This window comes from Coturnix japonica, chromosome 11 (genome assembly GCF_054131305.1).
Source record: "Coturnix japonica strain WE chromosome 11, WE-NBRP24, whole genome shotgun sequence".
Lineage (NCBI taxonomy): Eukaryota > Metazoa > Chordata > Aves > Galliformes > Phasianidae > Coturnix > Coturnix japonica.
Window position 1 is genome coordinate 8650486 of NC_140673.1, and position 27418 is coordinate 8677903.

The window sequence follows — 27418 nt, forward strand, 5'->3', positions numbered from 1 at the left end:
ATGGAATCACAAAGCTGGAAAGGACCTACAAGATCATCTAGACCAACCATCCTCCCTTTACCATACCTACAGAAAGCTACTAAATCATATCTCCTAGGTCACTACCCAGACACTCATGTCGCTTTCACTGAGTTGTTTTATTTTTCATGCCAAATCAGTAAAATGTTCATTATTGTACCTGCTGGTTAATTTTTCTACAGTCCTCATGACACTAGCAGGTATCTCTTGCTTCATGATCCTGAAGTTGGTATGTCTGTCGATGCATGTGCCATCTCCTGGTCAGTAACGTTACCACACGTAATTTATAACATCTGATTTTCATAAACTTCTTTTCATCATCCTGATTTCAGACTGCAAAACTGGTGTCCATCAGTTTCAAGTGTCAAGTTTAAATGTGACACTAGGAAGACATAATCATCAGAAGAGTATCACGACAGTGAACAGTTGTACACAGTGTGTCCTGTGGGAGGGCTAAACCTCGTGAAAAGACCATGAATTCAATACATCAAAGAGAACTTCAACACTGATTTAAGCAAATGGAAACCTGGAAAGCTGGCATGCAAAATTGTTAACTTATTTTAGTAAAAATATGTAGTTTCAATTTAAATTTATCTGTTCCAAGTAGGTCTTCTGTATATGGTAAGCAAGATATTCTGAATTACAGCTGTCTCTTTCCTTTCTTTACTGCCAAAACTGTAGGAAACATAATGTAGCCATTCTCTTTAAGAGACAGTATGTAGACTTTTTTTTGGTTGTTTTTTAATTTCCACGAAGGTGTAAAACACATTCCACAGACACGAAGTTAGTTACATTGATACTTGCTCATTCCAAGCCACCAAAGACACTGTGAGATACAAACTGCAGACTCAAACCACCTCTGATGGCACAAAAATACAAGTTATCAAGACTGGGGCCACATTGGTGTGCATGGAAAAAATAAAGCTGACAGATACGTTCTGAGCCGTTTATGTTTCCAGTTAGCATACAGAACGCACCAATCTACAGCTGCTAAAATCAGTGCTTTCATTACTTGACCTGAAGTAAGAAAACCAATCTAACTCTCTTCATCTTCATTTTCAATATTGAGCATCATAGCAGAATGATCACTGTTCAGTGTGACCTTGCCAGTAATAAGCCTGCAAAAGTTCTCAAAAGTGCCACAGAGCTGCTTGACTTTAGGAAAAGAAAAAAGTTTTCTGAGAGGTATATAGACCACATTTCCACTGACAAATGGCTCCATGCTTTTTTCAACAGCCAGCGTCTCAAAATCTTCTGAAAAACAGTTCACTGAACATTGTAGTTTCACTTTCATCTCTGTAGGATCATCATTATAGTCTTCATATTCTGACATTAGGTGGTCCAGCAGACTTTGCTTAATGATTTCTGCTCTGAACATAACTTCACTGACCACCGCGTTCTGCAGGTACTTCTCATCTTTAAGGCTTGGATACACTGCTTTGAAGACCTTTACAGCATACAGGAACACACGTAATATTTATTATTATCATAGATTCAGATTGTAAACACTTATCAAAAAACTTCCACAATACAAACATATTTTGATTCAATCCTGTTTCACTTTTGACATAATTTCAAATACAGAATAACTGCATATTGATTTCATGTGTTGCCTCTGCAACAGTAGTTAGAAAGGTTAACAGAACCTCAAAATAATAATAATAAAAATAATAATAAGAGTTTGTATCTGCAAGTTGTACTCACAGATACAGGCAGATAAAGCCCAGCAATTCCTTAAAGCTTTTAATCCTTCTTTTACTTCTCACATTACTGATTATGAGGCACTGGTGACAGTTTCCCAGCTATGAAGGTTCTAAATCCTCATAGGCAAATATACTTTTTGTTCTATTTTCAGAATCAACTGCAAACATTTTTTTTTTTAATGCAGCAAACGTATAAAAAAACCAAAACAATACTGTGACATCAAAATTGGTGAACATGCTTTATACCAAGGTATTCTGTACTGTGAGGGTGGTGAGACGCTGGAACAGGTTGCCCAGTGAGGTTGTGAATGCCCCTCCCTGGAAGCACTCAAAGCCAGGCTGGATGGGGCTTTGAGCAACCTGGTCTAGAGGGAGGTGTCCCTGCCTATAGCAGGGGTTGGAACAAGATGATCTTAAAGGTCCCTTCCAACCCAAACCATTCTATGATGCTATGAATCTATATCCCAAGAGGTTATAGAAATGAGGCAGACAACTTCATTCCCATTAGCTTACTATTAAGTGCTTTATACCAAAATGTTACCAATGCGGCTGCTGAAGTTTAAGTCTGTAACTATTTATTGCTTTCTGATTAGATCATTATCTGCTCATTTATTTACACAGAATGATAAAAAAAAATCTGACAGTCACAGTTTTGATAAGAACGAGATGTAACACTGCCCTTGTTTAATGGGCAGTGATGTCAAAACCCACTACTTAAGACACTGTGACAAATCATAATGAAAGCAATTTCCACTACATGGCAGTCACTTGAATTTATTTTCAGGATTCTCTGGACCTGCTCCAGTACCTCCATGTCTTTCCTGTGCTGAGGTATCCGTAGCAAAGGAGAGTTTTTATTATAGGGGTAACAGCCTGGAAAAATAAGAACTGTTATCCGTGTTATTAATTAGTAAACAATCTAGAAGGTAAGGGCCTTCATACAATTAGGAACAAAAATCGTGGTCTTAGATACTTCTGAGCTGATTGGTGTGCATTACCCAGAGCTAAGACTGGATAGCAACAGTAGACAACAGAAACAGCTTCAGTGGTCATTTGTATAAAGTCTTATGCTATATTTGTCCTCTTAAATGAAGGAAAGAGTACTTACAGTTTTGTAAGCTGCTTCAGTGGGTTTCTCACACTTCACAGGTTCTCTAGTTTGCGGGTATTTTTTAACAAATACACCTATTTGGGTACAGAACCCAACATCTTCCATTCCTGCTGGGGGGTTCCCTACACCCGTGAATTCCACCGAGTAATCATAGCGTTTAGCAGTATCTTGAGCCCTAAGATAGATAACATATTCTGATCTTACTACATATCCAAGTCTTTTAATGTTGTAGAGACACACCCTCACAGATGAGAGAATGTGCCTGAAGATAAGCACTGAAAAAGCTTTAGCTGGATCATGGTGATGATCATATTCCTACTACAGCCTGAATCATTTAGAGTCACAAATTCAGGCAACTAGAAATTACTGTTATATCTCACACAATTCTCACATTTATGTGTTTTGCTTCAGTTCTTTCATTGCGCCATGATTCAGTAAACCATACTTAATTTTTGTTAACACATTCTGCTACTGGACTTATTATTTCATAATCTTACTTGGATACTCTTACTGAAAGGTCCAGAGTAAGCGAGTGCTTTGGTTACACCCCATACATTACCGAGCACGCCTTTAGGTTTACATGAAGCTTTGGCACAGCAGGGCATTGCTATGTGAAAATGCCTATTTTTAGTAGTTCATGCTTCAGATGCATTAACTGTAATAATGATGTTTAAAAAACAAAAGTTTTAAGTATTTTTCACAGAGCAGTTAAAGAAAAAGCAAACCAACTTATCACAGAACGCAAAACCAAGAGAACAGGCTTAATTACTTGAAACAGCAAAGCAACAATTCACCAAATAAGTTGGTGTGAAACTCTTGACAGCAAACCACATGTACAAACCACTGTGAACATGTTTAGCTATTCCCCTTTCCCAATACTGAGTACTCAAAGCTGTCTGCATATGATATTTATTGAGCTCACCAACTTTGAAACTGTGCTCGGTCCCATTCAAATTTGTGATCTGGATGCCTGAAAACTGTCACTCCCGGAAGCAACGTGTTAAACTCTGCATTTGGAGTGCTGATCACAACCATGCTTGGAGCCATGAAACCAAACACCACTTCAGGAAATTTCTCTACTTCCGCTTCTTGCAGGTGCTCTATTCTGTAAAGATAAGTTTACACATGTCTGTAAAAAGACGTAACCACATTCTAACTTTCTTAACCAGTTAAAAACAAACAAGGAACACATACCAGGACCTTCTACTTTTAAGCCTAGGTCTGAAATGTTAGCACTGGTAGCGCAGCTGACTGGCAACTTCCAGATGTTTCTGTCTTAGATGACCTCCTCTTACATTTGTACTCTTTCCTGCATCTCATTTTGCTACCGTGTGGTAGCACCACTCAAGTAGTAAGTAAAGTTAATTTAAGCATAACTTAGAAAATGCTGCATTTTGCTTCTCTGTTTGAGAGGTTTGATCAAGACTGGAACACAGATAAAACTCTAAAGCAAATTCTGATGAGTTCCAAAAAACCCAGTGTGTTGGTCTAATACTCACAGCTCAATGCACGTTACCAAGTCAAAACCAAGCATGCAGGAATCTTTATGAGCAACTGAGCCTTGATGCAAAGTCACAGTTAGGGATCTTTCAGATGGGTCCAAATAATCAGCAGGAAGAGGAGTTAACCTATGCCTTAAAAAACAACAGCAACAAAAAAGCTTTATAAACAGAATAGCACAGAAAGGATCTTAGGACAAGATACATTTTGCATGCAGCTATACTAGCAAATGCCTTGCTTAGATACTTAGCAAATCTCCTGAAGTTTAATCATTTTACACAGAAAAAAGAAATTCTAATACACATACTTCTTAACCATTTCAATAGGATGCAAAGCGCAGAGGAGTTGATCCAGCAGTCGTCCTTTTCCTTTACATAAATTTCCACTAGTTTTAAGGCACCCAAAGAAGATACTGCAAATTCTGACAGAAGCTTAACTCTAACAATACAATACTTCTGTTTTAAAAACATTAACTTTTTTTCAAATAAAAAAGATTGAAAACTGAAGTATATGTGCAAAATCAGATCTGAAAAACCACATCAGACAAAACACAAAGCAATGCTACACTTAAAAAAAGGCTAGTTTTCTTGTTTCTTAAGAAAGACCAAATGACAGTGTAAGCATCTATAAACTACATATATAATGAAGCCATATGAAGCTTTCAGTTGAAATTAGCTTTGAGAGACTTTGGCGTTCCTCCAAATCTGCCCTGTGCTTCACAGGTCACACGAGCTTGAAGCTGTAGAACTTTCTCAGACACAAAACACTGAGTCAGCCTCCCATTTCATTAAGGTGATCGAAAATGAAGACCCAAAAAAGAATTACACACTCATTTCAAAAAGGATCAGACCTACATACCACAGTAATGCCACGTATAAGAATAAACAGAATAACACAAGCTATAGACAGTGCATTTGTACCTTTACGAACAGTAGACTATTTCTCAGATGCAAACACCTTCAGGGCCATGACCCAGACGTGCTACATTAGGTGATGTTACAATTCCCAACAATTCCCCCCAGGAAATCTGATACAGCTGGCACTGTAACCAATTCATAATGGACTGCTCTACATTTGCCAACCGATATTTCCATGTTTATTCTCATTTTGAAATATTAATAATGTTAATTATGTTGATAGTGTTCATAAACATGTCAACCCGCACGAAACTATGAAACTATGAAACTATGAAACTATGAAACTATGAAATCAAACAAAAGCCTTACATTAACACAAATCTAAAGCTTACATTTTCTCTTTCATCACAGTCGCACATATATCTAACCCAGCTAGCACTTCGATGCAGCTACAGAATTTCAGCATCCAGAGAAGCGTACAGTCAGCACATCCTAAATCTGCCACCTGTAAAACAGATATTAGCAATACAGAGCATTCGCACGTGAAATGATTTGAGACTTCCATAAACGTATTCTGTATTTATAGCAAAACATGTTAATGATAAAATAATTACTAATCATAACTATTCAAATAAACTAGACAAAGTAACGAAGTTTTTCAAAACAATAAGATCCTACAAAATGCTTTTAAAGTGGGACAAATTTTGATATGACAGCTATAAACAAGCAAATGTACAGCATCCCAGTAGCTCTAGAGGATGTATCCCACATGAAAGCACACACCCTCAAATAACAACAGGAGTGGCTGATGAACAGACCTTTAGGGTGGATAAAAATTGGTCTAACATAATTCCACACTCTGAACATCACTTCTCAACATCCATGTGAGCAACAACATAAACCCGATACTACACATGGACCTAAAAGCTCTAGAAGTTTTAAAAATAAAACAAAAAAGCACCACAATGAAAGACAAATGATCCAAAATCCTCAACATCAAATCAAGTTCAGAATGCTACCTGCTCCCCAAGATAGGCTAAGACATGTTTTCTTGTTTGTATTTTCCTGCTTCCCATAAATTAACAATAAATCACATTCATGCCTAAGAAACATCATCAAATGTCTCTTAAAGCAATTTGCTTTTAAGAATAGCTCCTCCAGTAGTATCGATATCTAATTAGGTCACCAGATTATCTAGTCATTTCCTGCCTTCCAGAGCTATGTAATATTAGTTTCTTTTTACATTTATAAAAGAAAACAAAATATACCTACCCTTTTTGGCTTGTATTTCCTCACTAAATCTTTAACAAACTCATAACGTTGTTTGTATAACGGTGGCATGAATTTAATCACTCCAGTAAACTGCTCATCTTCAAAGTTCTTATCCATAGTATTTTGGTAAGCCTGAAAATACAAAAGTTAGCTCATTATTTTGAATATTCTATATCATATCAAAATACAGAATTGGCTATTAACAGCTGTGTTCAAGTTACAGTTGAGGAGAGAAAGCTCTGATTTGTAGCATTAGAAAAACGAAACGTTAGCAAAATTAAACCATAACTACACCATCTGCATGTAACATGCACGTATCTTATGTGCTGAGTCCTGGCCTGAACCACTGATTGAGCACCTGTGGAATGGAGCTGGTCAGCCCTGGGAACACAGGTGAAAGCAATTCAGCCGTGTGACCTGAATGGCTGCAGCCTGGCTGTACCTCTCTTAGATCTCATTTAAGGGCTGACTGCCAATGGGGAAAGATTTCTTTCTAGAGATTTCTTTTTGGCAAAGTTTTCTCCTGTGAACCTTGAATTTTCTAATACAGATGGGTAATTTCTTTCCTTTACAGCATTTTTTTTTTTTTTATCATGCTGGTCTTTCTACCATCTCATCTCTGTCGTAATGTCTTTTTTCTCATATTGACCTGTCTAACTTTGCAACACCAGAGGCCCTGGGTTCGAATCCCCTGTGGTGCAAGTGGTAGAAGTGCCGCTCTGCTACACAGAGGCTTGAATCCCGGGGGGTTGGACTCGATGATCTCTAAGGTCCCTTCCAACCCGCACAAAACTATGAAACTATGAAACTGCAACAGTAAGCAACCTTTTCATTAAGGCAACAATTACTTACAAGTCTGTCTTAAACAATGACACTTATGTTATGCTGACACAACTACAACATTATCTTGCATTGTTTTTCCAGCAATTACAGAAAAATATTCTCTCAAGTAGCTTCTTTCCCCTATATCTATGATTTGATTTCTCTTACTTTTCTGATGCTTGTTTGTGCATGGTTCCCTGTGAATTCTGCGACACAGTGAGCAGCAAGAAATATCTGAAAAAGCACCATGTTGCTGGAGAGGACTTGTTCTTCTAGACTTTATGGTTTCAAGGAACCATGGGATAACTTGCTTTGGAAGGGTCCTCAAGAGGTTACTTAACACAGTCCCCTGCTCAGAGCAGATCCAAGCTGATCTGACCTAATTGAGTGGGTGGCAATGGGTTGGAGCTAGATGATCTGTAAGGTAGCTTCCAATCCAAGACATTCCAGGATTGCTCAGTGGTACTTCCCCCATTTTAGTTTAAAACTGCAGGTTGCATATTCAAGGTTTATTCAGTTCAAAAAGCTCACAAGTTAAGTGTGTTATTCTTAAATTAATCTCTCTGTACCATAGAGACTGAATGCTGCCATTTTTCTCCTTGGCTTCAACAAATGCATTAGGGCAGTTCCAGAAAAAACTCAGTGTGAATGTGAAGCGGGTTCTTACACACACATCACCAGCATCTTCCTTTTTTTTTTCATATTACATGTATTTCCTTACTTTTTGCAAGTCAAAATTACTTCCTCGTTGCTGTTTTTTGCTTTCGCACATATTCTGTCTGAAGACAAGCTTGGATGCCTAGGAAGAGAGAAACTAACATGAGGTGAAGGGATCAACAGATTCTATGTAAGTATACTTAAGTTTGAAGCATTACCACTAAAGAGGGGCTATTTTACAACAATGTGAACTTCCAAAGAAAGAACACTGAGTTTTTGGAGCACGTTGACTAGATGTTCCAGCAGGAAAAGAGAAATATGTGACTAAACAATTTGGCTTATATAAGCGATAACAAACTCAAGCTGTCTTGAAGTCATTATGCAAGAGAAATGAAGCACTCCAAGAGTCAATGGTATGTTGAACAAGAGAAAAAAAATCTAGCTTTCAAAATAAAGCTGTGACTCCTCACTAGCTGCCTGTGGTGCGTGGTTATTCATTGCTAAAAGGATGTTGTTGTACAATTCATTCTGCAATTAGTCTTTTCGTTTTCTCTAAGATTAAGTGGATATTTACTGCTGAGCAACGATGATAAGGGCAGCAGGGTCTTGCAGTAATGAAGGTGGGAAAGGCCAAAGGGAGATGCTGTTACTGGAAGAAAACAGGAGTGTGCCCAGATAACACAACCGGCACTTGGGAGAACCCGCTGGCTGTCGCGGGGCGATAGTAACTCGCTTCCAACGTACAGCACGGGTAGTGTGAGAACGCGGACTGCAGTCCAGATCAATCAGTTGCTCTTTCTAAGGTCTGACCGTTCCACTGCTTTCAAAACCCGCGTTTCCTGCAGCTTAGCCGGCGGCCAACGGCTGTAGGGCCTGTCCTCAGCAACGTGCCGCCCCCCGTGAGGCCTCAATAGGGCACGGTACAACCACGGCCCCTCCCGCCTCACGTAGCCGAGCACACGCGCGTGGCCGCTCCGCGCCGCGGGGATTGGCCGGCTCGGGCCCGGAAAGCGCGGCCGTCACTTCCGCTGCGGTCGCCATCTTGTCGGCAGTTGGAGGCAGCGCCCGGCCCGGCAGCCCGCGCTGTGTTGTGGCGCGGCCGTTCGTCCGCCCCGTAGGCCGCGTGCCGCCGGCCCCGCCGCGATGGCCAACAACAGCCCCGCCGTCGGAGCAGGGAACTGCCAGGGGCAGCAGGCGGCCCAGCACCAGCCCGGCGCCATGCCGCCGGCACAGCAGCAGCTGCAGAGCGGAGCGCCCAAGCCGGCGGCCTCGGGCAAGCAGGGCAACGTGCTGCCGCTGTGGGGGAACGAGAAGACCATGAACCTCAACCCGATGATCCTCACCAACATCCTCTCGTCGCCCTACTTCAAGGTGCAGCTCTACGAGCTCAAAACGTACCACGAAGTGGTGGACGAGATCTACTTCAAGGTGAGGCTGCGGGCCGCGGCCTGTGCTCCGCGGGGCGCTGCTGCCGCCCGGGGCCGGCGGGTGGGAGTGGGTGGGCGGGGACTGCGGCCTTTGCCGGCTGCTCTGCCTTCCTGCCGGGTGCCCTGTCTGTGTCTAGCGGGGAGGGATGGGAACGCGTCTCTTAGCGCTTAGGTGCGGGTGTTCGAGATCTCTTGTGTTTCAGAAGAAACGTGCTTCCCGTTCGCTTTGGAATTAGGGGGTTGTGGGTTCGCTTTGAGATGGGCGGTTGGAGTCAGGGCAGAGGGCGTGAAATGGCCGGCCCAGGGCTGCGCTCCGGGCCGCAGGGTGGGGAGGGGAGATTCGCGTTTCCTCAGCAGTCTTCCCAGTCAAAAACAAGCTCGTTATGGTGCTGCTCCCACCGCTATTTTGCTGGATTTGCTGGGAAGAGAACTCTTGGTTCACCCACTGGGCAGTTCTTGTTTTCTTAGCGGGACTGAATCAGTTTTGTAGCAAGGCTTCCATCAAGCCTTTCTCCCAGGTAGGGGTGTGCATAATGAATGCTCAGCAGCACAGCTTCGTGTTTTGTTCTGAGAGCCAGAGCACTGCTTAGATAATCGGGCTGCAGTTTTCAGCCAGCTGTATTTTGGGATATTTTTCTGGGTTGGGATTACACGGTAACGTTACTGTGTCACTGAATTGATTCTACTATATCATCAAAGGAAAAATATAGTAGTTACTCAGGCCCAGGGTGAGTCACAGTCTCATGTGGGTTGGAAGGGACCTTAGAGATCATCGAGTCCAGCCCCCAGGATTCGAGCCTCTGTGTAGCAGAGCGGCACTTCTACCACTTGTGCCACAGGGGGATTCGAACCCGGGCAAGTCAAGTTACTATAACTGCACATAACTCCACAGAAGCATTTTGTAAGATTTGGCATTGTCTGCCCATACTTACAAGGGTTGTATGTTTTCCCTCTGCATGGCGATGCTTTTCTGCTTGACCTGTGGCTTTGTGAGCAGACTTCAGATTTCTTCCAGCACGTGGAGTAACAATGTGTTCACCACTCGCTGCGTGGAAGGAAAATCATGTTCTATCTGAACAGAAGGCAGCAAAGTTTATTGTTGCTAAGGAAGTCAAGAACTGAAAAACTGAAAGATATTTGGAGTAAACTGGAGAGCATAATGCATCTCATACATGGATCTGTTCGGATGCAGTCAAATAAACAATTGATGTGATTAATCTTTGTATTAATACAGTTCAGCTGCAATAGTTCAGCTAGCTCTGTGTTAGTGTTTCATTCTTTAAGTGGTTTCGTTTTGGAGAGGACTGTTGACATAATTAAATGTCAACTTATTAATCCAGGATAAGGCTTGTATACTGAGCTTGACAGTTATTTTTTCTTAAAAATAAATGCTAAAGGGAAAACTCAGATCTTTACTTAGGTGTAATAGATATGAAGATAGTCTGATGGTGAGGGTATTTGAGACATATTTAGAAGAACTCAATTCTGTTCATATTTTGAGGTTCCTGACTAATGTTGAGTAATTGCTGACCTTTTTTTCCTTCTCTTTTTGAATGATTTCTACCTTACGCTTTCATGTGGATTTGTTTTGGGAATATGATTAAGTTGCTCATGACAGAAATTCAGTCTCAGAATCTTGGATTCTCGGGAAGAATGTTGTGATTTAATATAGGCAGCCAACAGTAGGGTCTGCTGAATGCACAGATTCCCTGTAGGTATTTTAATCAAATCACAAGGAGTTGAAGTCCCCTGTTTGTTGTAGTTCTGTACCTGCAAAGAAGGTGACTTCCTCTTTCTTCCTTTCTGATTTTATGTCCTTCTGTGTGTCCTCAACTTCATTTACTTCCAGCCAAGAGAAGCACACGCTGTAGTCTTTGTCAGATCCAAACTTTAAGTATACTTTTCAGAAATAAGTGTTACTTCTGGGTCTTTTGTTGTTGTTGTCTGGGGAAAAAAACAGCATGTTTAGATTGAAAAATGCATAGCTGCCATTGTGGTAACATCATACTCCATCCTTTAACTAAAGTCCTTCTATCTCCTGTGAGAGGCATAAACAAATAGAAGTTGATGTGTGTAGGAAATGTCATTAATGAACCCAGATGTTACTCCTCTGAGTGTCACATGCAGCGTGGGCAGTGTGGGACTCTTTCTGTCATACACAGGGAATGATGTTAATGACATCTGTACACTCATCTCAAAGTGCATCTCAGAAGTTTTACTCTTTGTTACTTAGGAACCATTTTAAGAACATCATTGCAGTTTACATAACTGAAAATAACACCAGCTTTTGAAGTGTTTGTAGCATCAAACATAAGATGCTTCCTTGTGTTTGTTTGTTTTTAACTCTGTGATTTTGGGCATCATTTCTTATTGTAATTTAAAAAACCAAATGCTTTGTTTTAATGACAAATTAAACTTGGTCTTGAGTTTATGATAAACTGTTCAAGACTGATTTAGGTAATCTGTTGTTCAAATCAAATTTGTATACATAGCTGAACATGATGGACATTTGTAATTGTTCTTTTTTCTTTGATTCTCCCTTCCCCTCCCGTTCAGGTTACACATGTTGAGCCATGGGAAAAGGGGAGCAGAAAAACAGCAGGCCAGACAGGAATGTGTGGAGGGGTAAGTAGAAGTACGTGCTGCCTTCAGTTTTTCTGTTTCTGGTAGAACAAAGTTCCCAAGAGTAGCTCAGATTTGCTCGTATATTGGCTCAGTTACTACATGTACAAGTATTTATTACAAAGAGTTGATATATTCCCCTTGCTTCCAAAGGAGATGAAACTGTGGAGGCAAGTAGCTTTCCTTCTTGCACATAGTCCTGTTAATAGATTTAGAGTTAGCCTGTATTAGTTACAGTATTTGTTGGCTTATTTGTTTTCGTTAACTTCCTGTTTGTCACCTGACATTTTTTCTTTATAAGGTACGTGGTGTTGGAACTGGAGGAATTGTGTCCACTGCCTTTTGTCTGCTCTATAAGTTATTTACACTGAAGCTCACCCGTAAGCAAGTGATGGGCCTTATTACACATACAGACTCTCCATATATTAGAGCTCTTGGATTTATGTATATTAGGTAAGTGTTAATACAACCAGCTAATGGCTCACGTAACACAGAATGGTCCATTAAAGTTTTTCTGTTCTTTTTGTACTTAAAGGTACACACAACCACCTACAGATCTATGGGACTGGTTTGAATCCTTCCTTGATGATGAAGAGGTATGTCGGCGAGGGTAATAATTTATTTTCTTTTGTTTCTTTCCATGTTACTCCTTCAGAATTTAATGCCGTTTAATAAGGATTTTCTGAAGTTTGATGCTGCAAGTTTTTATTCTTGTAATTTCATTTATTAGTGCAGGAAGCAGAATCTGAGCTGGGAGTTGGATCGTTTTCCTTAGATTTCAAAGGTGCAATGACATTTTCAATTGATTACTGTGTTATTTTGTAAGAAACTTGTAACATCACGCAAAACAAGTAGATTAAATCAGAATGTGGACTGTAGGCTTTATGAGTGTGGGTTCTGTGGATTTTTATTTGTATTATTTTTTAAGAAAAAATTACATTTAAGCTCTAGTACATTCCGAGAATGCTGATTTTGCCTTAAGCAAATATTGCTAGGACAGGGGAGTTGGTACTCATGTGGTTTGGGAAGTACGTAGTAGGAAGCAATGTTAACCTAAAAAGAAATACCAATATATATGAAATATAATGACAGTATATCTTGGGAAGAGAAACAGCTGGATTTCTGCACTAAGTGGAGTTACTAATATTTTGGCTCATTAGACAATGGAAAGCTTTATGAGGTGCTGACATGGGAATGTCATTAAAGCAGATGCTTTACTGTGCAGTAAGATAGTTCCTACTTACTGTCTGGAGAAATGGAGTAGGAACCTGTCAATGAGGTTTTTAGGTATATCAAGTTGAATGTCAAGTCTGTTACATAGTGTTGTGTCCTGTATTCATGGAGCAGATTGTAAATTGCATCCTGGGTTTAAGAATTGTACAGGAAAAATCCCTTGTGCTCTTCAGTGTGACAGTTGTCGACTTCTTCATGAAAATTCAATTGATGTCCAAATACCCGCATTATACCTATAGCTGCGATGCAGTGCGTTTTTAAGCAGTTTTCTTTCATGCCAAGTATGAAATGCACAATGCAAAGGAAAGATATTTCAGGTAAACTTGTGCTGTTGTACATTTTTAACAGAAAACAAATTTAAATCTTGATAGCATAGCTGTGATATCCTCATTCTCCCCTAGATGGTGCTACTATCTAATATGAACTCTGCATTATAACTTGAGAGGAAAATTGGGGCAGTGTTGTTTTCAGGGTCTTACGAGTAGCTTGATTCCCAGGACAGTAAACAAATCAGACATGATTCATTATGTAGATCTTAACTGGTTCATTATTCCAAGTACCTATTTTAGTTCATACATTTTAGTCCTTGCGGTTCTTGGTTATCAGCATTTGTTTATTGTCATTTAAAATGCTCCAATAGATCTTTGGAATTAGTGTTTGATTCCCAGCTCCTGTCAGTAGCATTGTGTTACGCAGGAAAACTTGCTTGGGGCTGTTCTGAAGTTGCTTAGCCCTGGTCAGACTCATTGGATGAAGCAAATTTATCTGTAAGTTTAAACCTACAGGATTTTTTCCTTGAGTTCTAAAACATGTGGAAGCACTTCATCTTTTGACATGCTGCTGTGAAAATCAAAGACTTCTCGGGATACTCAGCTACTTTTCCTAATGTTTCTTACGTTTATTTTGTTGAACTGTGCGTACTCTCCAGGTGCTACGTTTAACTCATTTTTTTCTTCTTTAGATCTCTGCAGCGATTATATTTGGAAATACTGTATATCTGAACACTTAAATGTGTGTGAGTGCAAGCAGTTTTACATTTAGATTTTCTCTTCCTGTTTAGATAACAAATCTCACTTTCCTTGTGTGCTTGCACTATAGGTTTGGGACTGACAATAGCTGACTAACATGTCCTGAGCTGTGAGAGGGCATAGCAAGAAGGCCTTCATGCGGTAATGACCCTTTTCAGAGACAATGGTCATCATGGATTATGCGTTTCCAATTATTTGTTCATTTATTTATTTTTTTACATATTTCTAAATTAGAAACCTCACTGCTTCATGGCAGTTGGTTTGCTATTGCTTCCAATATTGTTAGGATGCCATTTTCTGCTTCAGATTTTTCTATGATCATTTTTAGATAGGCAATGATATAGTTCTTAAATGATTTAGGCCACAGGGTTGGGTGTTACGCAGTTATGCATCCAGAAAATGAAGTATAAAATGCCGTTTCAGAGAACTCCTCAACTTTGTGGCATTTATATAAAATGCAAGATCATACTGTATAACTGGACTGTGTAAGGGGATTTTGTGTTAATCTCTGCATTGACAGTCCCTTAGCATCCAGATGGTGCAGGATTAATATGTTCCTGCATGCATATGTACTAAGTCCCACTCCCTATCTGTAACATACTGCCGCATCCAAAGGGTGTGCAGTTAGACTTTTTCTAAGGAAATATATTAGAATAAAAAACAAGTAAACTTATGTAATCACGAGACTTCAAGAGGGCAGTAATGTAGCAGCATTTTTTTCTTAAATCATTAAAGAGTATTTTTGACCATCAGGATATTTTCTGTTTGTATTTTATAGGACTTGGATGTGAAGGCAGGTGGAGGCTGTGTCATGACCATTGGGGAGATGCTTCGTTCCTTCCTCACTAAGCTTGAATGGTTTTCCACGTTGTTTCCGAGAATTCCTGTGCCAGTCCAGAAGACTATTGACCAGCAAATCAAAAGCAGACCCAGAAAGATTAAGAAAGATGGCAAGGAGGGAATGGAAGAAATAGACCGGCATCCAGAACGTAGACGTTCAAGGTTGTTTGCATGTTTCGTTGTAAATAAACGTTGAAAGTTCAGTATTGAGTGACTTCCTATGAAGAACTAGGTCATCTTTCAGTAAGATGGCTTTTAAGGCAATTAGTTTACGGATATTAATGGATAAAATGTTGAATACTGCTATTTTGAAGGCTACCTTGTATTTAAGATGAAATATAGGCTGTGTATGTAAAGCATATGTTGAAGAGTAGATAGGTTCCCTTTCCTTGGAAAACTGTCATTTCATATTTTTTTTCATAATACCCTTTATTTTAAAAGGTCTCCAAGACGATCCATCAGTCCCAGGAGGTCTCCCAGGAGATCCAGAAGCAGAAGCCATCATCGGGAAGCCCATGGGTCATCTAGTTTTGATAGAGAACTTGAAAGAGAAAGAGAACGTCAGAGATTGGAACGTGAAGCTAAAGAGAGAGAAAAAGAGAGGCGTAGGTCTCGAAGTACCGATCGTGCACTAGAAAGGAGACGAAGCAGAAGCAGGGAACGATATAGAAGCCGTAGTCGAAGTCGTGACAGGAAAGGAGACAGAAGAGATAGGGATAGAGAGCGAGAGAAAGAAAATGAACGCAGCCGAAAAAAAGAGAGGGATTATGATAAGGATAGAGGTAGTGAGAGAGAAAAAGATAGCGATCGATCTAGAGAAAGATCGAAAGAAAGGAAAAGTAAGGGTGATACAGAAGAGAGAAGACACAAGGATGACAAAGATGACAAGAAACACCGGGATGATAAGAGGGATTCCAAAAAGGAGAGAAAACATAGCAGAAGTCGAAGCCGTGAAAGAAAGCATAGAAGTAGAAGCCGAAGTAAGAATACAGGTAAGCGCAGCAGAAGCAGGAGCAAAGAGAAATCTAGTAAGCATAAAAGTGAAAGTAAAGAGAAATCAAATAAACGAAGTAGAAGCAGAAGCAGAGGAAGAACAGATAGTGTTGAGAAGTCAAGAAAACGAGACCACAGTCCCAGTAAAGAAAGATCTAGAAAGCGTAGTAGAAGCAAAGAACGTTCCCACAAACATGATCACAGCGATAGCAAGGACCATTCGGACAAACATGATCGTCGAAGGAGCCAAAGTACAGAGCGAGAGAGCCAGGAAAAGCAGCAGAAAAACAAAGATGAGACTGTGTGAACTCTTTAAAAAGTGGATCACATTGAATCCTATAAATGTTTGATTAAATCCTGCTTATTTTTTCTTAAAGTTGAGATTGTGCAGTAGTTGATGAGCATTCTTCTCCAACCTCCCTCTAGGCTGCAGATTGTCTTTTCCTGTTCTGGGTAGGGAAGTGCCTTTGTAAACCCATTCAATACATTGACGGTTTCAAACCCATTTGTTTAGTTTAATTCGTAATCCAGAGATTGTTGCATTTTTATTGTTCAGATGTTTCTGAAATGTACAGTTTGTACATATGTCCTGAAAATGTTTTAATTCTTTTGGCGTGGTTGCCATGTTGGTTGAATTTGTATGAGGCAATAAACTGCCACTAATTCTACTTTGATTTTGTAGACGTGGAATTATGGTTTGTATTATCCTGAAGGTAGCATGGCTGTGCTTTACATAATAGCATGGCTTTTTAGGGATGGACCTTGAGTGTGTATAATAGCTGAGTTATTTATGTGCATACGATGTACACGGAGGGCTGCAGGTTTAGAATAACAATTATGTCCGCTGCACCTGCTGTTTTCAGAAACTTTTAAAATGTTTTTTTGTTGATTACCACTGGTGTCAAGTTGGGAGTGGAATTCTGAGGAGACAGTAGTTTTGATGATAAGTTGTAGTTCTCTGGGCTTTTTTTAGTACAAAATTCTTTAGAAAGGCTACCTCAGGCAGACACTGTAAAGGTTGATGAACGAGCACTGTAGCCATCTATGCATTTTGTTTGGGAGAAAAAATATGTAAGCTTCCGTTTTTGTTAAACGCAGTTTATCAGTTTATGGTATTTTTGTGTTAGTCAGCAGCTGCACTCTGTAATTTATGATAATCCTGAGCTAATGAAGGCATTTCACATGGGAAGAGGGAGGTAGGAAGAAGAAAATCATTTCAGATTCAGTTTCAAGCTTCCAAAGCATTTTTATAAGTGTAAACATTTAAAATAACAATTACCTGATAGTGTCCTTTTTTTAAGTCATATTTTCTACAGATAGTAAGATTGCAGTTTGTGCTGAACATTTCATCTGGCAGATTTTTCTTTTTAAACTGGTTATTAGAAGCAAAAACCAAAATGCGTTATAGGAAAAAAAATCGTGTCATTAAAGTCCAAGTCTATTTGATAGAATATTCTGACTTGTATTCTAAGTGAGAAGAACCATCTGGAATAAACTCTCAATTAATTCCTTTGTACTGGGTCTCAGCTTTTCCCTGCATGTTTATTGCCACTTGAAGAGCGTTTGTGTTCCTCGGTCTTTAATTTTAAAACAAAGTGACATTTTGAACAAATTAGGGATTTTATGTAGCGCTGTATAATATTTTATGTGATCGTGTTGGCTGAAAAAGTAACCACAGTGGAGTATGAGGAAATGTTCTGCCTTTTCCAAAAACCACGTGCTTAATGCTTTAATTCAAAAAAATTTAGCAGAAGAAAAAGTCTGATTAGTACACTGCAGTAATAATGATGATTTGATAACTTACCTCCTTATCTGATCCAGGATTTTAGTCTACGCATGTTCTGCGCTGCTCTTTCCTCTGTAAATCACTGCAACAATTCAGAAATTAAGAATCAACTATCTGGTGAAACACATTCAATGTTGTTTCCAGCATTTTATATAGAGAAATAGAGCACAAAACTATGCTGTTGGAACCCTTGTGAAATGAAGTAGAATGGATTGAAGTAAGGCACATTTAGAGCAGTGACCGTGTTTAATTTATAATTGAACCTGTCTGGGCTACAAAAGATAAGTCTGCCTTTTATTATGTACTATTAGACAAACAGTAAATGTCATGTGACAGTGTGGAATGGCATGATGGTACACAGGCAACAGTGTAGGTAACTGGCTTTTAATTACGCATTGTAAGATGAGGTGTGAGACGAACCAGCATGACACTAAGCTCTGACTGTCAAATATATTATTTGCAACTTGGTTTTACACAGTGCTAACATTACATGTTCTCTGAACATGACGATTGGAATGAATGTACTGTGTTCTTACCCATTCCAACAGAGCTTCCAGAACAGGTTACTGAAACGACATGAAACAGGAGTATGAATGTTAAGTTTTAGGTTGTAGGCTGCTGAATGTAGACCATGTTAAACAATGGACTACAATTGAATCACAATATGGTTTGACAGTGGGTTAAATGTATGCCCTCAGAAAGGAATTGCAAGGAAATTACTAGTACTTCATAATAGACACTGCCCACTTGGGACTGGTTTATAGATGTTGATCTTTTAGGATTAACTAATTGATTTTAAAACCTCATTTATTTGCTTATGTTTTATAACCTCCGTTCTCCTGATGGAAAACTAACTTCTCTCTATTCACTAGATTCACCAATTAAGTGTTAGTGATCCTTATGCAAGATCTGCACTAAGGAAAAGCAACTTTTCTGTGCTTAATCTCAAAATGCTTCTGTGAAGCTCATCACAAATACTGCCCAGTAGCATCCACTGAAGTTACTCTGGAGTCAGGACTACAATAGAAAAGTTCTGCTGCATGCTGCCCTTACTCAAATAACTCGATTATGTGTTAACTATACAGTGTGCATGGGGTGAAAAAGTGTTCAAAGAAATTTTAAGATTTACCTGAATATATTTTTTTAGGACAAAATGTGAGTTTCAGCCTCTTATCCGTAGCCGGAGACACTACCACTGTGTAGACATCACCACAAGGTATCTCAGTAATATCACAGTAACTTACACCTGAGTTAGATGTACAGGTGAAATTGCCTTTTGAGCCACGTAAATCAGTAATGTAGCTTATTGTTTCTTCAGAAGCTCGCCAGTACACCCGGATACCATTACTGCCAAGTCTATATAGCTGCACTCCAGAAGGACAGCAGGCACCTAGCAGAATAAGAAATGCATCAGTAAGGATGTCTGTAAACTACAGCATGTTATAAATTCCTATAGTGCATTTTTGACCAGATGACATGATAACCATCACGTTAAATGCCAGCATTTCCTTGAGAGATTATCATCCAACAGAAAACCAGAATAATTGCTGAGCTGCTTTAGGAAACAAAATGCTCTCTCAGACACAAATGATGGAGCTGGACTTTAACTACTGCTTTATAGTACTGAAATACTGTTTCCTGTTATTACGGATAAATTTTCTACCTAGGATCTGTGGATCCTAATTAAATTCTTGTTTCTGTAGTATTATTATTAAGGCTTACTTTTAAGTGGTAAGAACAGGGTTTAAATTATATGTGAAATTAATTCTATGTGCTTTTATTTGAAAGATGGTACTTGCAACTTATACTGAGTTTCAGTTATGTTACTTGCATTAGAAGAACACTATTCAATTAAGCTGTATATTAAGTCATTTTCTTCTCAGTCACATTTATTGTTTACGTACTGGAAGAATATCCTTGATATGTGCAATGGGATGTCAAACCAGTTTCACTGATGGCTTTCAGAGATACCGTGTAGTTGGTGCCACATATGATGCATCCCAGGAGACAGTAGTTTTGAAGAGTGTGACATTTTGCCTGTCCCTTTGGAGACTCCAATGTTGTTGCATATGTCTGTGCACCAACTCCAACAGACCAGCTGATATTTGTTACAGACTGTGTCACCTGAGTTACGGTCACGTCAGTAGGGCAACAAGGAGCTTAAAAATAAAAGAAAATTCGTTTTTTTCACCTGGAAAACAAAGCTCTTTGAAGAACTGCAACTAGAGCAGTACATGATGCTGGGCAATGACAACTAGCACACTTAGCAGGCAAACCTTAGCATGGGGAAGATGACTGGCTACTTGTCTAGGGTCCAATTAAATAGGGTCCATCTGTACCTGTTAAGTCATGCAACTGTCAAGGTCTGCCCATGTTCAAATGTTTTTTTTTTTTTACTCTACAAAACAAAGTGACTGTTAAAAACTGAACTGCCTGTTTAAAATTGATCCTGGCCTATGTTAATGCCAGAACTGGAATTGTCTGGGTGAAAAATACAGGATGAAGTTCTGCTAACAAGCTAATAGCAGGAGTTATGGTAGGAAGTGCTTTAATTTTCTCTTGAGCCCGTTCAGTTTGGTGATATGGGCAAAACCTCATTGCTTCTCCTGGTAATATTAAAATGCTGACAAGGGAGTTGCTATATTTGTAAGCTGTGACATAATGTAACTTCCTGCACTAAGGCTTCTTGCATTGAGGCAAATGCCAAGTGATCCTTCTCTCACACACACTCACAGGTATGTATTTTGAGCAGAATGTAGAAACTATAATTGGCACAACTGGTGATTTTCATACATATACACACACTTACAAACATATGTAGAGATATTATAATGTCATTATATTAAGTATTTTGTGTCAAATACAATTCTCACATACCGGTCTCTAAAGGGACACTGTAGCTTGGTAAGCTCTGTCCAGCTGGTGATTGTGCTATAACACTGACAGAGAAAGCAGATCCACAGGGAAGATTAAGTAGGGTACATGTGTTTCTAGAGCTTGTACAATGCCAAAGTCCAGCCAGTCCACGGGCAGTTACAATATATGTAGCTTCCTCGTTGTTAGATTGCCAATGCACACTGACCACAGAATGAGCCTCCTTGGAAATGCTTTTAATTTCAGGACTGCAGGGAGCTGAAAGTTGTTGAACAGATTGTTTACACATACTGTAACAGTTACACAAAAATTAACTCCCAGTTACAACTAACAAACTCCTTTGGAAACATATGTAATCCTTACATGGTAACACAGTGTGGATTTAGCACTCATGACAGAATGATAACATAGTTTTTTGCATAAATAACAGCAGTGCATCGTAAATGTGATTTTCAAAAGCTTGGAGCATTCAGTAGCTTTAGGTCCAAGTCCTTTTTTAGGTCCCTCATCACATTTTTAAACAGCTGGAGTAACCTTCTATTTCGACTTTTGTCAGTTACAGTAACTTAACCCTTTGTTAATGCTTCTCATCCATTGATCACGGCAGTCTGCCTGATTGTTTCTTCTGCTAAAGGAAGGTAGGAATGCACGTACCTGTTGCCACATACTTAGATGCACACGATGTGTTGCTGCCCCTGGCCTCGCTGAAGGAATAAACGGTGACGTTATAGCGGGTGTCGCAGCGCAGAGCAGACAGGGTGCAGGCCGTGGCTGTGTCGTTGCACAGCACCGTCCCTCTCCAGGAGGCAGCCTTGGTCTCGTACATTTCAGCACCGCGGACGGGAGCCCAGCTCACCTCCACTGTGTCGCCGGACACCAGCACTGCGCGGAAGTTACTGGGGCAGCACGGAGCTGGAACAGGCGAGGAACAGCAGGAAATTCAGCCTGAGCAGAAAACTGTCATTTGCCTCTGTGCTTCATAGCTTAAATCGCCAAAGATGTCTCACATTGCACAAAGTAATGAATCCCAGACTTACTTCCTGAGTAATTCCACACCCTTCCTTTAACAAAGAGCCTCTTAATGTATATGTAATATGTAGTATTTTTGTGTACTTATACATACGTAGAATTATGAATATGCTTGATTTAAAATTGCAAAACAACTAGAAATTATCTAAATAATTCTTAAGGGTATTCTTTGCGATTTCCCACTGCACTGATTATTTTGAAGTTTAAGTCATTCTGTTAAAAAAATAAAAAGTACAGTCAGCTCTATCCGAAAAACAGGTAACAGATCCAAAAGGAATTTGCAAGAAGACGTTACTACTTACCAGTGGTGTAATTGAATACATCACCTAAAGGACTCTGCCCTGCCTTGTTATATGCAAAGACACTAATGAAATAAGTGAATCCGCAGTCTGACTGGAAATGGCACCGTGTGTGTGATGTGTTGCAGTACACTTCCAAGCCGTCGTCGCTCTTCACAAAAACCACATAATAATGACCCAAATTTACTCTAGACCATGATACCGACAGGTTTCCACGTTCATCCTCTTCAATTGATATATTTCCTGGTGCACAAGGAACTGGGAAGAGGGAAAAATCAGAGAAAGCAATTGTAATCAGAACATTTGTATTCAAGTTATGCTATAGGATGAAAAAAGGGAAAATCTGATACATGTAGAATTATTTCAAGAAAACAGGTACCTCAAAATGAAGTAGGTAACACTGAATAAGTCAGGAATTAAGTTGTGTCTGTAAGGTAGCACCTTATGCTTACGTGGGCCATGCATCTAACAGATAAGAAAGCATTAAACTCTGACATGGTAGAAGCATTAAGTAGCTGAGATTAGCAGCTTCCTGTGCTGACAAAGATGCTACCTGAAATGGTCTATGACCGCATCTTACTTCAGTCCACTGGTGCCATTTCAGTTGCAAGTGGTTATTTGCTAATCTGCATTCTAAGTTAGAACTAAATCTAGCCAGAAAGAGTTCTCAGCCTATGGCCAGTCCTCAGTGCTATTTCCTCACAGGTTTCTCCCAGTCTATTTGTAACAGATCTACCACAGTAGGATGTATCTACTATTCCTTAGATTAGTTTTACACTCAGAAAATTGACTCTAGAATATGTATTATTGGTAAGAGGAAAAGGCAGACTTCTTGTTTCAGCTAAAAATATATATACCATTCCACGTTTCTCACAGAAATACTAGGAAAACTTAGGCTGTTATCCCCTAAGTACAAAGATACATGGCAGGATTCATGCACACAGTTCAGAAGCAAAGACTATTTTGAGAACCAGGAATTTAAATGGCCTAGCATTTGAAATTAAATAAATGTATGTTTAAATGCCATAAGCTACATGATAATCAATTATTCACATACTAGTTTTTAAGCTCACTGCATCAGTAGGATGACTGGATCCAGCATCGTTATGTGCTGTGACAGAAACAGAATATTCAGAGCCGCACTGGAGTGATGGCACTATGCAGGAGGAGGAAGACGTGTTACACTTCAGCTTCAAGAGTCCTCTGGAGGCTGTCATGCTGTAAGTCAGAGCTCCTTCTGCTGGCATCCAAGAAACAATAGCTCTTAAAGCTCCGCTGCTGAAAGCTACTTGAACATCTGCTGGTGCCTTAGGACCTACAGTACATCAGTTTGGAACATTTGTAAATACAACTTTGCATATGGTCTACAGCCACGATCATTTTCAGAACTTGCAAATGAAGTAATTTTTAACCCTCATCGATTTTAAAGCTGTGGCATAATTTTCTAAATAAATTATTTTAGTTGTACTTCGACAAGAAGCATTCTTTTAAAATTCCTTGCCTTAGTTTAATATTCCTTGTTTACAGTAAGAACAATCCTCACGTTATCTAAGCACATGTAATCTTTACCAGGCCCAAAAAACGTTGCTGGCAGTTAATGGTATCTTTGCCTTAGTAACATTCATTAAATGTAGACACACCATCTGAGTTTCCATGAAACAAAAGCCATATGATGTGACAATCTATCAAGAGTAACTTAGAAAAACACAATGTAATCTTATGTACATAAATACTTCTTGGTGTATCTCCTTTTAAAATGCTTACAAAGTTTCAGAAAAGAAAATTTCTTACTTGTTCTTTGATTATATGTGAAATCATCTCCGGGAAGCCCATTGGCATTCCAGGCATATGCTTTTATAGTATAGAGAGTTCCTGGATCTAGATTTGAGAATATGAAGGAGGTATTGGTGGTGTTGTGCTTCAGCATCCTGCCCAAACCATCTGACCTCATCAGGGACACAGAGAATCCCACAGCCATATACACAGCTTTCCAGCTCACTGCAATGGAATCACAGCTCGGGGAACTGACGGACAGAATTGGAGCAGACAAGACTGTTGAGAAAGAATATCCATAAAGCTTTAAGTTTTTCAGTAATACTGTTTGGAGGGTCCAAGTAGCAGACGAGTGCCCAGAATTTTAAAATCACCACATTTCAAAAACAAAACAAAACAACAACCCCAGGAAAACAAATTAATACAAGTTTGGCAGAATAAATCAGGAAACTGATTTGGTCCTTCTGTTGTATAACAGGCTTTGTAAAATGAATGTAATTCATGCAACTTATAAACAAACTATGAAAGGTTGAGTGTGAAGAAGAATGCAAATCATTAAGACACTGCATTTCCCATCATCGAAGCTTTACATTATCTTATTATTTTGTACATTTAGCTGTATTTTTTTTTTCCATTTATTCCATTCTGTTTAATAGTGTCTTTTGTTCAAATAAAATCCATACATCCCTAGAAACTCCATTGAAACTTTCAGTACTGTCACAAAGCAAAACCACTAATTCGGACTCATGTTCTTGTCATTAAGTCAGACAGTACGATTCTATTCCTCAAAAAGCTCAGATACTTGCATAAATTCTTTACATTACAATAATACAGAAGTGAAATGACAACAGAATCCACCTGTAGTTGTTTTTCTGGAAGGTGAAGGCCGGCTCTTTCCTCCTGCATTTACAGATCTGATGGTGATTCTGTAGCAGGTGGCTGGTTCCAACCCCATCACTGTTCCTGGTGATTTTGTGACAACGGTTTCAATGCAGGAATCTCCGTCCTGTGCAGACAGTAGGTAACTAGTAGCTCCGGGTACCGCTCTCCATTCCACTGTGATACTATTGCTAAGTTTTGAGTAAGCTTGATCAATAACAGGAACGTCTGGAGCTAAAACATGGATAACATACATGTGTTCAAACTGGGGAACTCCAAGTTGGGCGTCGTGCATTTAACAAAGATCAGGACAAATGGTCTGTACCTTCTATTAATGATTTCAATGTATTCTTCAATTATTAATCATTTATATTTATCTTTAGTTTTTAAAAGTTACATACTATAATGTAATTACCTTTATTTCAGGGGGGAAAGATGTTTTTCAGCACACAAAGTGTAACAGCTATTGAGAAACTGTGTAATATTGGAAAAGACTTGCTACTAGTATAACACGTTTTCAAACATGAAAGACTGTAACAATTAGTTTGATAGGTACAGTTAAAGAGGATACCTTCTCAGATACACAATAACATCCTCTCTGTTCCAGTGTTCAGTTACAATTAAAAGTACTTTAAAAATATAATTTCAGCAAAATATTTTCTCAATGGCATTTCAGCATGAGGTAAAATGTACTTTGTTTATATACACTCTTTATCTTGCACCGATGATTTATATGCCAGCAGTCCTTGGAAACAAAATACCATTTATCAGCAGCAGTACTGACAAACATACACAGCTTCACATCTGCACTTGTAATGAAAGGGCAAATAATGTGGAAAGCTGGAGCAAGCAGAGCATGGTAGCTCAGGGAAACATAAGCAAAAAGAAGAGGAGAAAATGAGCTCATCATGCTACAACCAGATCCAGTGCGAGCATCAGCCAAAGGTTCCAACAGGAATGGCAGCTATTCCCTACAAATACAACAAACATCAGGGATGAAATCCCAGCCCTTCAGAGGCCAATTGGAATTACACTTCAAGAAGGCTGTCTTACTAACCTGTTGATTGCATAGTCTGTGATTGTGCCAGAATAATTCCATTCTTGTCAATGGCTTCTGCTTGTATAGCATAGACAGTATTGGGAACTAATGAAGTTAGAGTGCTCTTAAGTGTAACATCACTATAATGAGCCAGGAAAGAATGGCCTACAGTATTCACAGCTGTAGCCGTGACTCTGTAAGAAGAGGCTCCTGAAAACTTGGACCATCTGAGATAAATGCTGCTTGAGGTCACATCATATACAGACATAGAGAAACCTAAAAGAAAAGCACAAAAAACCAAGGCAACACACAGAGAAAAAAGAACACAAAACCCAAATAAACCACAATCAGAAAAATATTTCAGTCATTCTTGAATGTAGTGAAGTCTTGGCAAGATGATTGTTCAGACCCTTAGAAAGCAGGTCAATATATTCAGGAATATCCTACCTACAGACACAGCGGATTCTGAAAGCACTCCTTGCAGTCTCGCATTCCTCATCTTACACACACATAAGGCAGTAGGAGCTCTTGGCACAGAGCATGAGACTGAAGGTAGTGCAAAATGCACACAACACTAACAAAATACTTAGTGCTCAGGAGGCTTTGGTATTGATATTTACTTATTTTGTGGCACAAAAGAGTCTACCCATGAGTGTCTGATAGAATTGAAACTCCTAAAAGTGAGATTCACAGTTCACAAAGATAACAAGAATATAATCACAGGTTTTATAAGAACTCAATGGATCTTGAAAAGTTGGTTTTTGTTTGATTGATTGTTTTTCCTGAAACATTGAGAACTTACAGAATTTATTAGAAACCAGAACTGTGTATGTTCTCTTTGGACATGTTAAGAAACGAGCAGGCAAAACCAAAACACCACTTTGAAGACGTACCTGTATGAGCTGAAAGGACCTGAAAAAGAAGATGTAAAAAATGAGAAACACAATGCACAATATTCTATCTGGGAAACTCAGGAACTGCTCACAATGCCAGTAATAACAATAGCAACTTAAAAATGACACTTTTAAACACATTTCACTGATGTGATGTGTCTGTTCAGACTCGTTAAACACAGACACTGTGCAACCAGTGGCACCGTTTATATATCTTATTCTCCTCCATGGATCTGCCTATCCACCCAGCGTTCAGTTGCCGGCAGGCTTTAAAAGATCCCGGTCTCTTCATAGCCTGTTTTTTTTACAGATGACATTACCAGTCACCTGTAAACGCTCGCATTCTTGACAGTGCTCATAAGACCAGCCGTACTCACCGCCCGCAGGCTGTGGAGGAGCAGCCCGACCTGCAGCAGCGATGCTCGCTCCGAACCGCGCATCTCGGAGCCGCGTCCCGGGCCGGGAGCTGACACTGGCGGACACCGGTCCCGCCTCACCCCGCCCCCCCTGACGGCAGGAGGGATCCCGCAACGAACCGATCGCTCGCTACACCGTGAGTGGGAGCGTTACGGCGGCACAGGGGATACTTCTGCTCCCTGAGGGGCCGGGCTCCTCACCTGCACGGCCAGCAGCCTTGTAGCGAGAAACCTGCCTCAAAGAACAGGCTCCGATCACTCCCTCGGCACCTGGAGGGCGGAGCCCGCGGCCGGGCGGCTCCTGAAGGGCGGGCACGGATCGAGAGGCCGGCACCGCCTGTGGAGGG

At 39.8% G+C, this 27418-nt stretch overlaps 3 protein-coding genes across 19 annotated transcripts; 1 reads left to right on the top strand and 2 right to left on the bottom strand.

Annotated features, from left to right (window-relative positions):
• Positions 1 to 250: 250 nt before the first annotated feature.
• Positions 251 to 11278, bottom strand: HENMT1 (HEN methyltransferase 1). Of its 8 annotated transcripts, XM_015869411.3 has the most exons (9): positions 11138 to 11278; positions 10300 to 10412; positions 8005 to 8082; positions 6462 to 6593; positions 5582 to 5694; positions 4332 to 4466; positions 3755 to 3937; positions 2830 to 3007; positions 738 to 1465 (listed from the first exon to the last, which is right to left on the bottom strand). In XM_015869411.3, the coding sequence occupies exons 3-9, from the start codon at positions 8053 to 8055 to the stop codon at positions 1055 to 1057; spliced, it is 1203 nt and encodes a 400-aa protein (XP_015724897.2). In that variant the 5' UTR covers positions 8056 to 8082; positions 10300 to 10412; positions 11138 to 11278; the 3' UTR covers positions 738 to 1054. The 8 variants fall into 8 exon arrangements, 7 of the variants coding, with proteins under 7 accessions (XP_085367190.1, XP_015724897.2, XP_032302031.2 ...); XM_032446140.2 differs by lacking the exon at positions 11138 to 11278 and having other exon boundaries at positions 10300 to 10418; XM_015869412.3 differs by lacking the exons at positions 10300 to 10412; positions 11138 to 11278 and adding an exon at positions 8685 to 8885.
• PRPF38B (pre-mRNA processing factor 38B) lies at positions 8985 to 17599 on the top strand. Of its 4 annotated transcripts, none has more exons than XM_085511060.1 (6): positions 8985 to 9368; positions 11924 to 12002; positions 12291 to 12442; positions 12525 to 12585; positions 15029 to 15252; positions 15532 to 17599. In XM_085511060.1, the coding sequence occupies exons 3-6, from the start codon at positions 12381 to 12383 to the stop codon at positions 16388 to 16390; spliced, it is 1206 nt and encodes a 401-aa protein (XP_085367186.1). In that variant the 5' UTR covers positions 8985 to 9368; positions 11924 to 12002; positions 12291 to 12380; the 3' UTR covers positions 16391 to 17599. The 4 variants fall into 4 exon arrangements, with proteins under 4 accessions (XP_085367186.1, XP_085367187.1, XP_015724892.2 ...); XM_085511061.1 differs by having other exon boundaries at positions 11924 to 11992; positions 12525 to 12599; XM_015869406.3 differs by having other exon boundaries at positions 11924 to 11992.
• A 168-nt stretch (positions 17600 to 17767) lies between these two features.
• FNDC7 (fibronectin type III domain containing 7) lies at positions 17768 to 27400 on the bottom strand. Of its 7 annotated transcripts, none has more exons than XM_085511040.1 (13): positions 27273 to 27400; positions 26656 to 26674; positions 25781 to 26038; positions 24703 to 24957; positions 23863 to 24123; positions 23129 to 23386; positions 22075 to 22329; positions 21398 to 21655; positions 20747 to 21001; positions 19774 to 20028; positions 18999 to 19259; positions 18406 to 18435; positions 17768 to 17951 (listed from the first exon to the last, which is right to left on the bottom strand). In XM_085511040.1, exons 3-13 carry the CDS (start codon positions 26028 to 26030, stop codon positions 17914 to 17916), a joined length of 2376 nt encoding a protein of 791 aa, XP_085367166.1. In that variant the 5' UTR covers positions 26031 to 26038; positions 26656 to 26674; positions 27273 to 27400; the 3' UTR covers positions 17768 to 17913. The 7 variants fall into 7 exon arrangements, with proteins under 7 accessions (XP_085367166.1, XP_015724874.2, XP_032302027.2 ...); XM_015869388.3 differs by lacking the exon at positions 27273 to 27400 and adding an exon at positions 27033 to 27230; XM_032446136.2 differs by lacking the exons at positions 18406 to 18435; positions 27273 to 27400 and adding an exon at positions 27033 to 27230.
• Between the last annotated feature and the right edge of the window lie 18 nt (positions 27401 to 27418).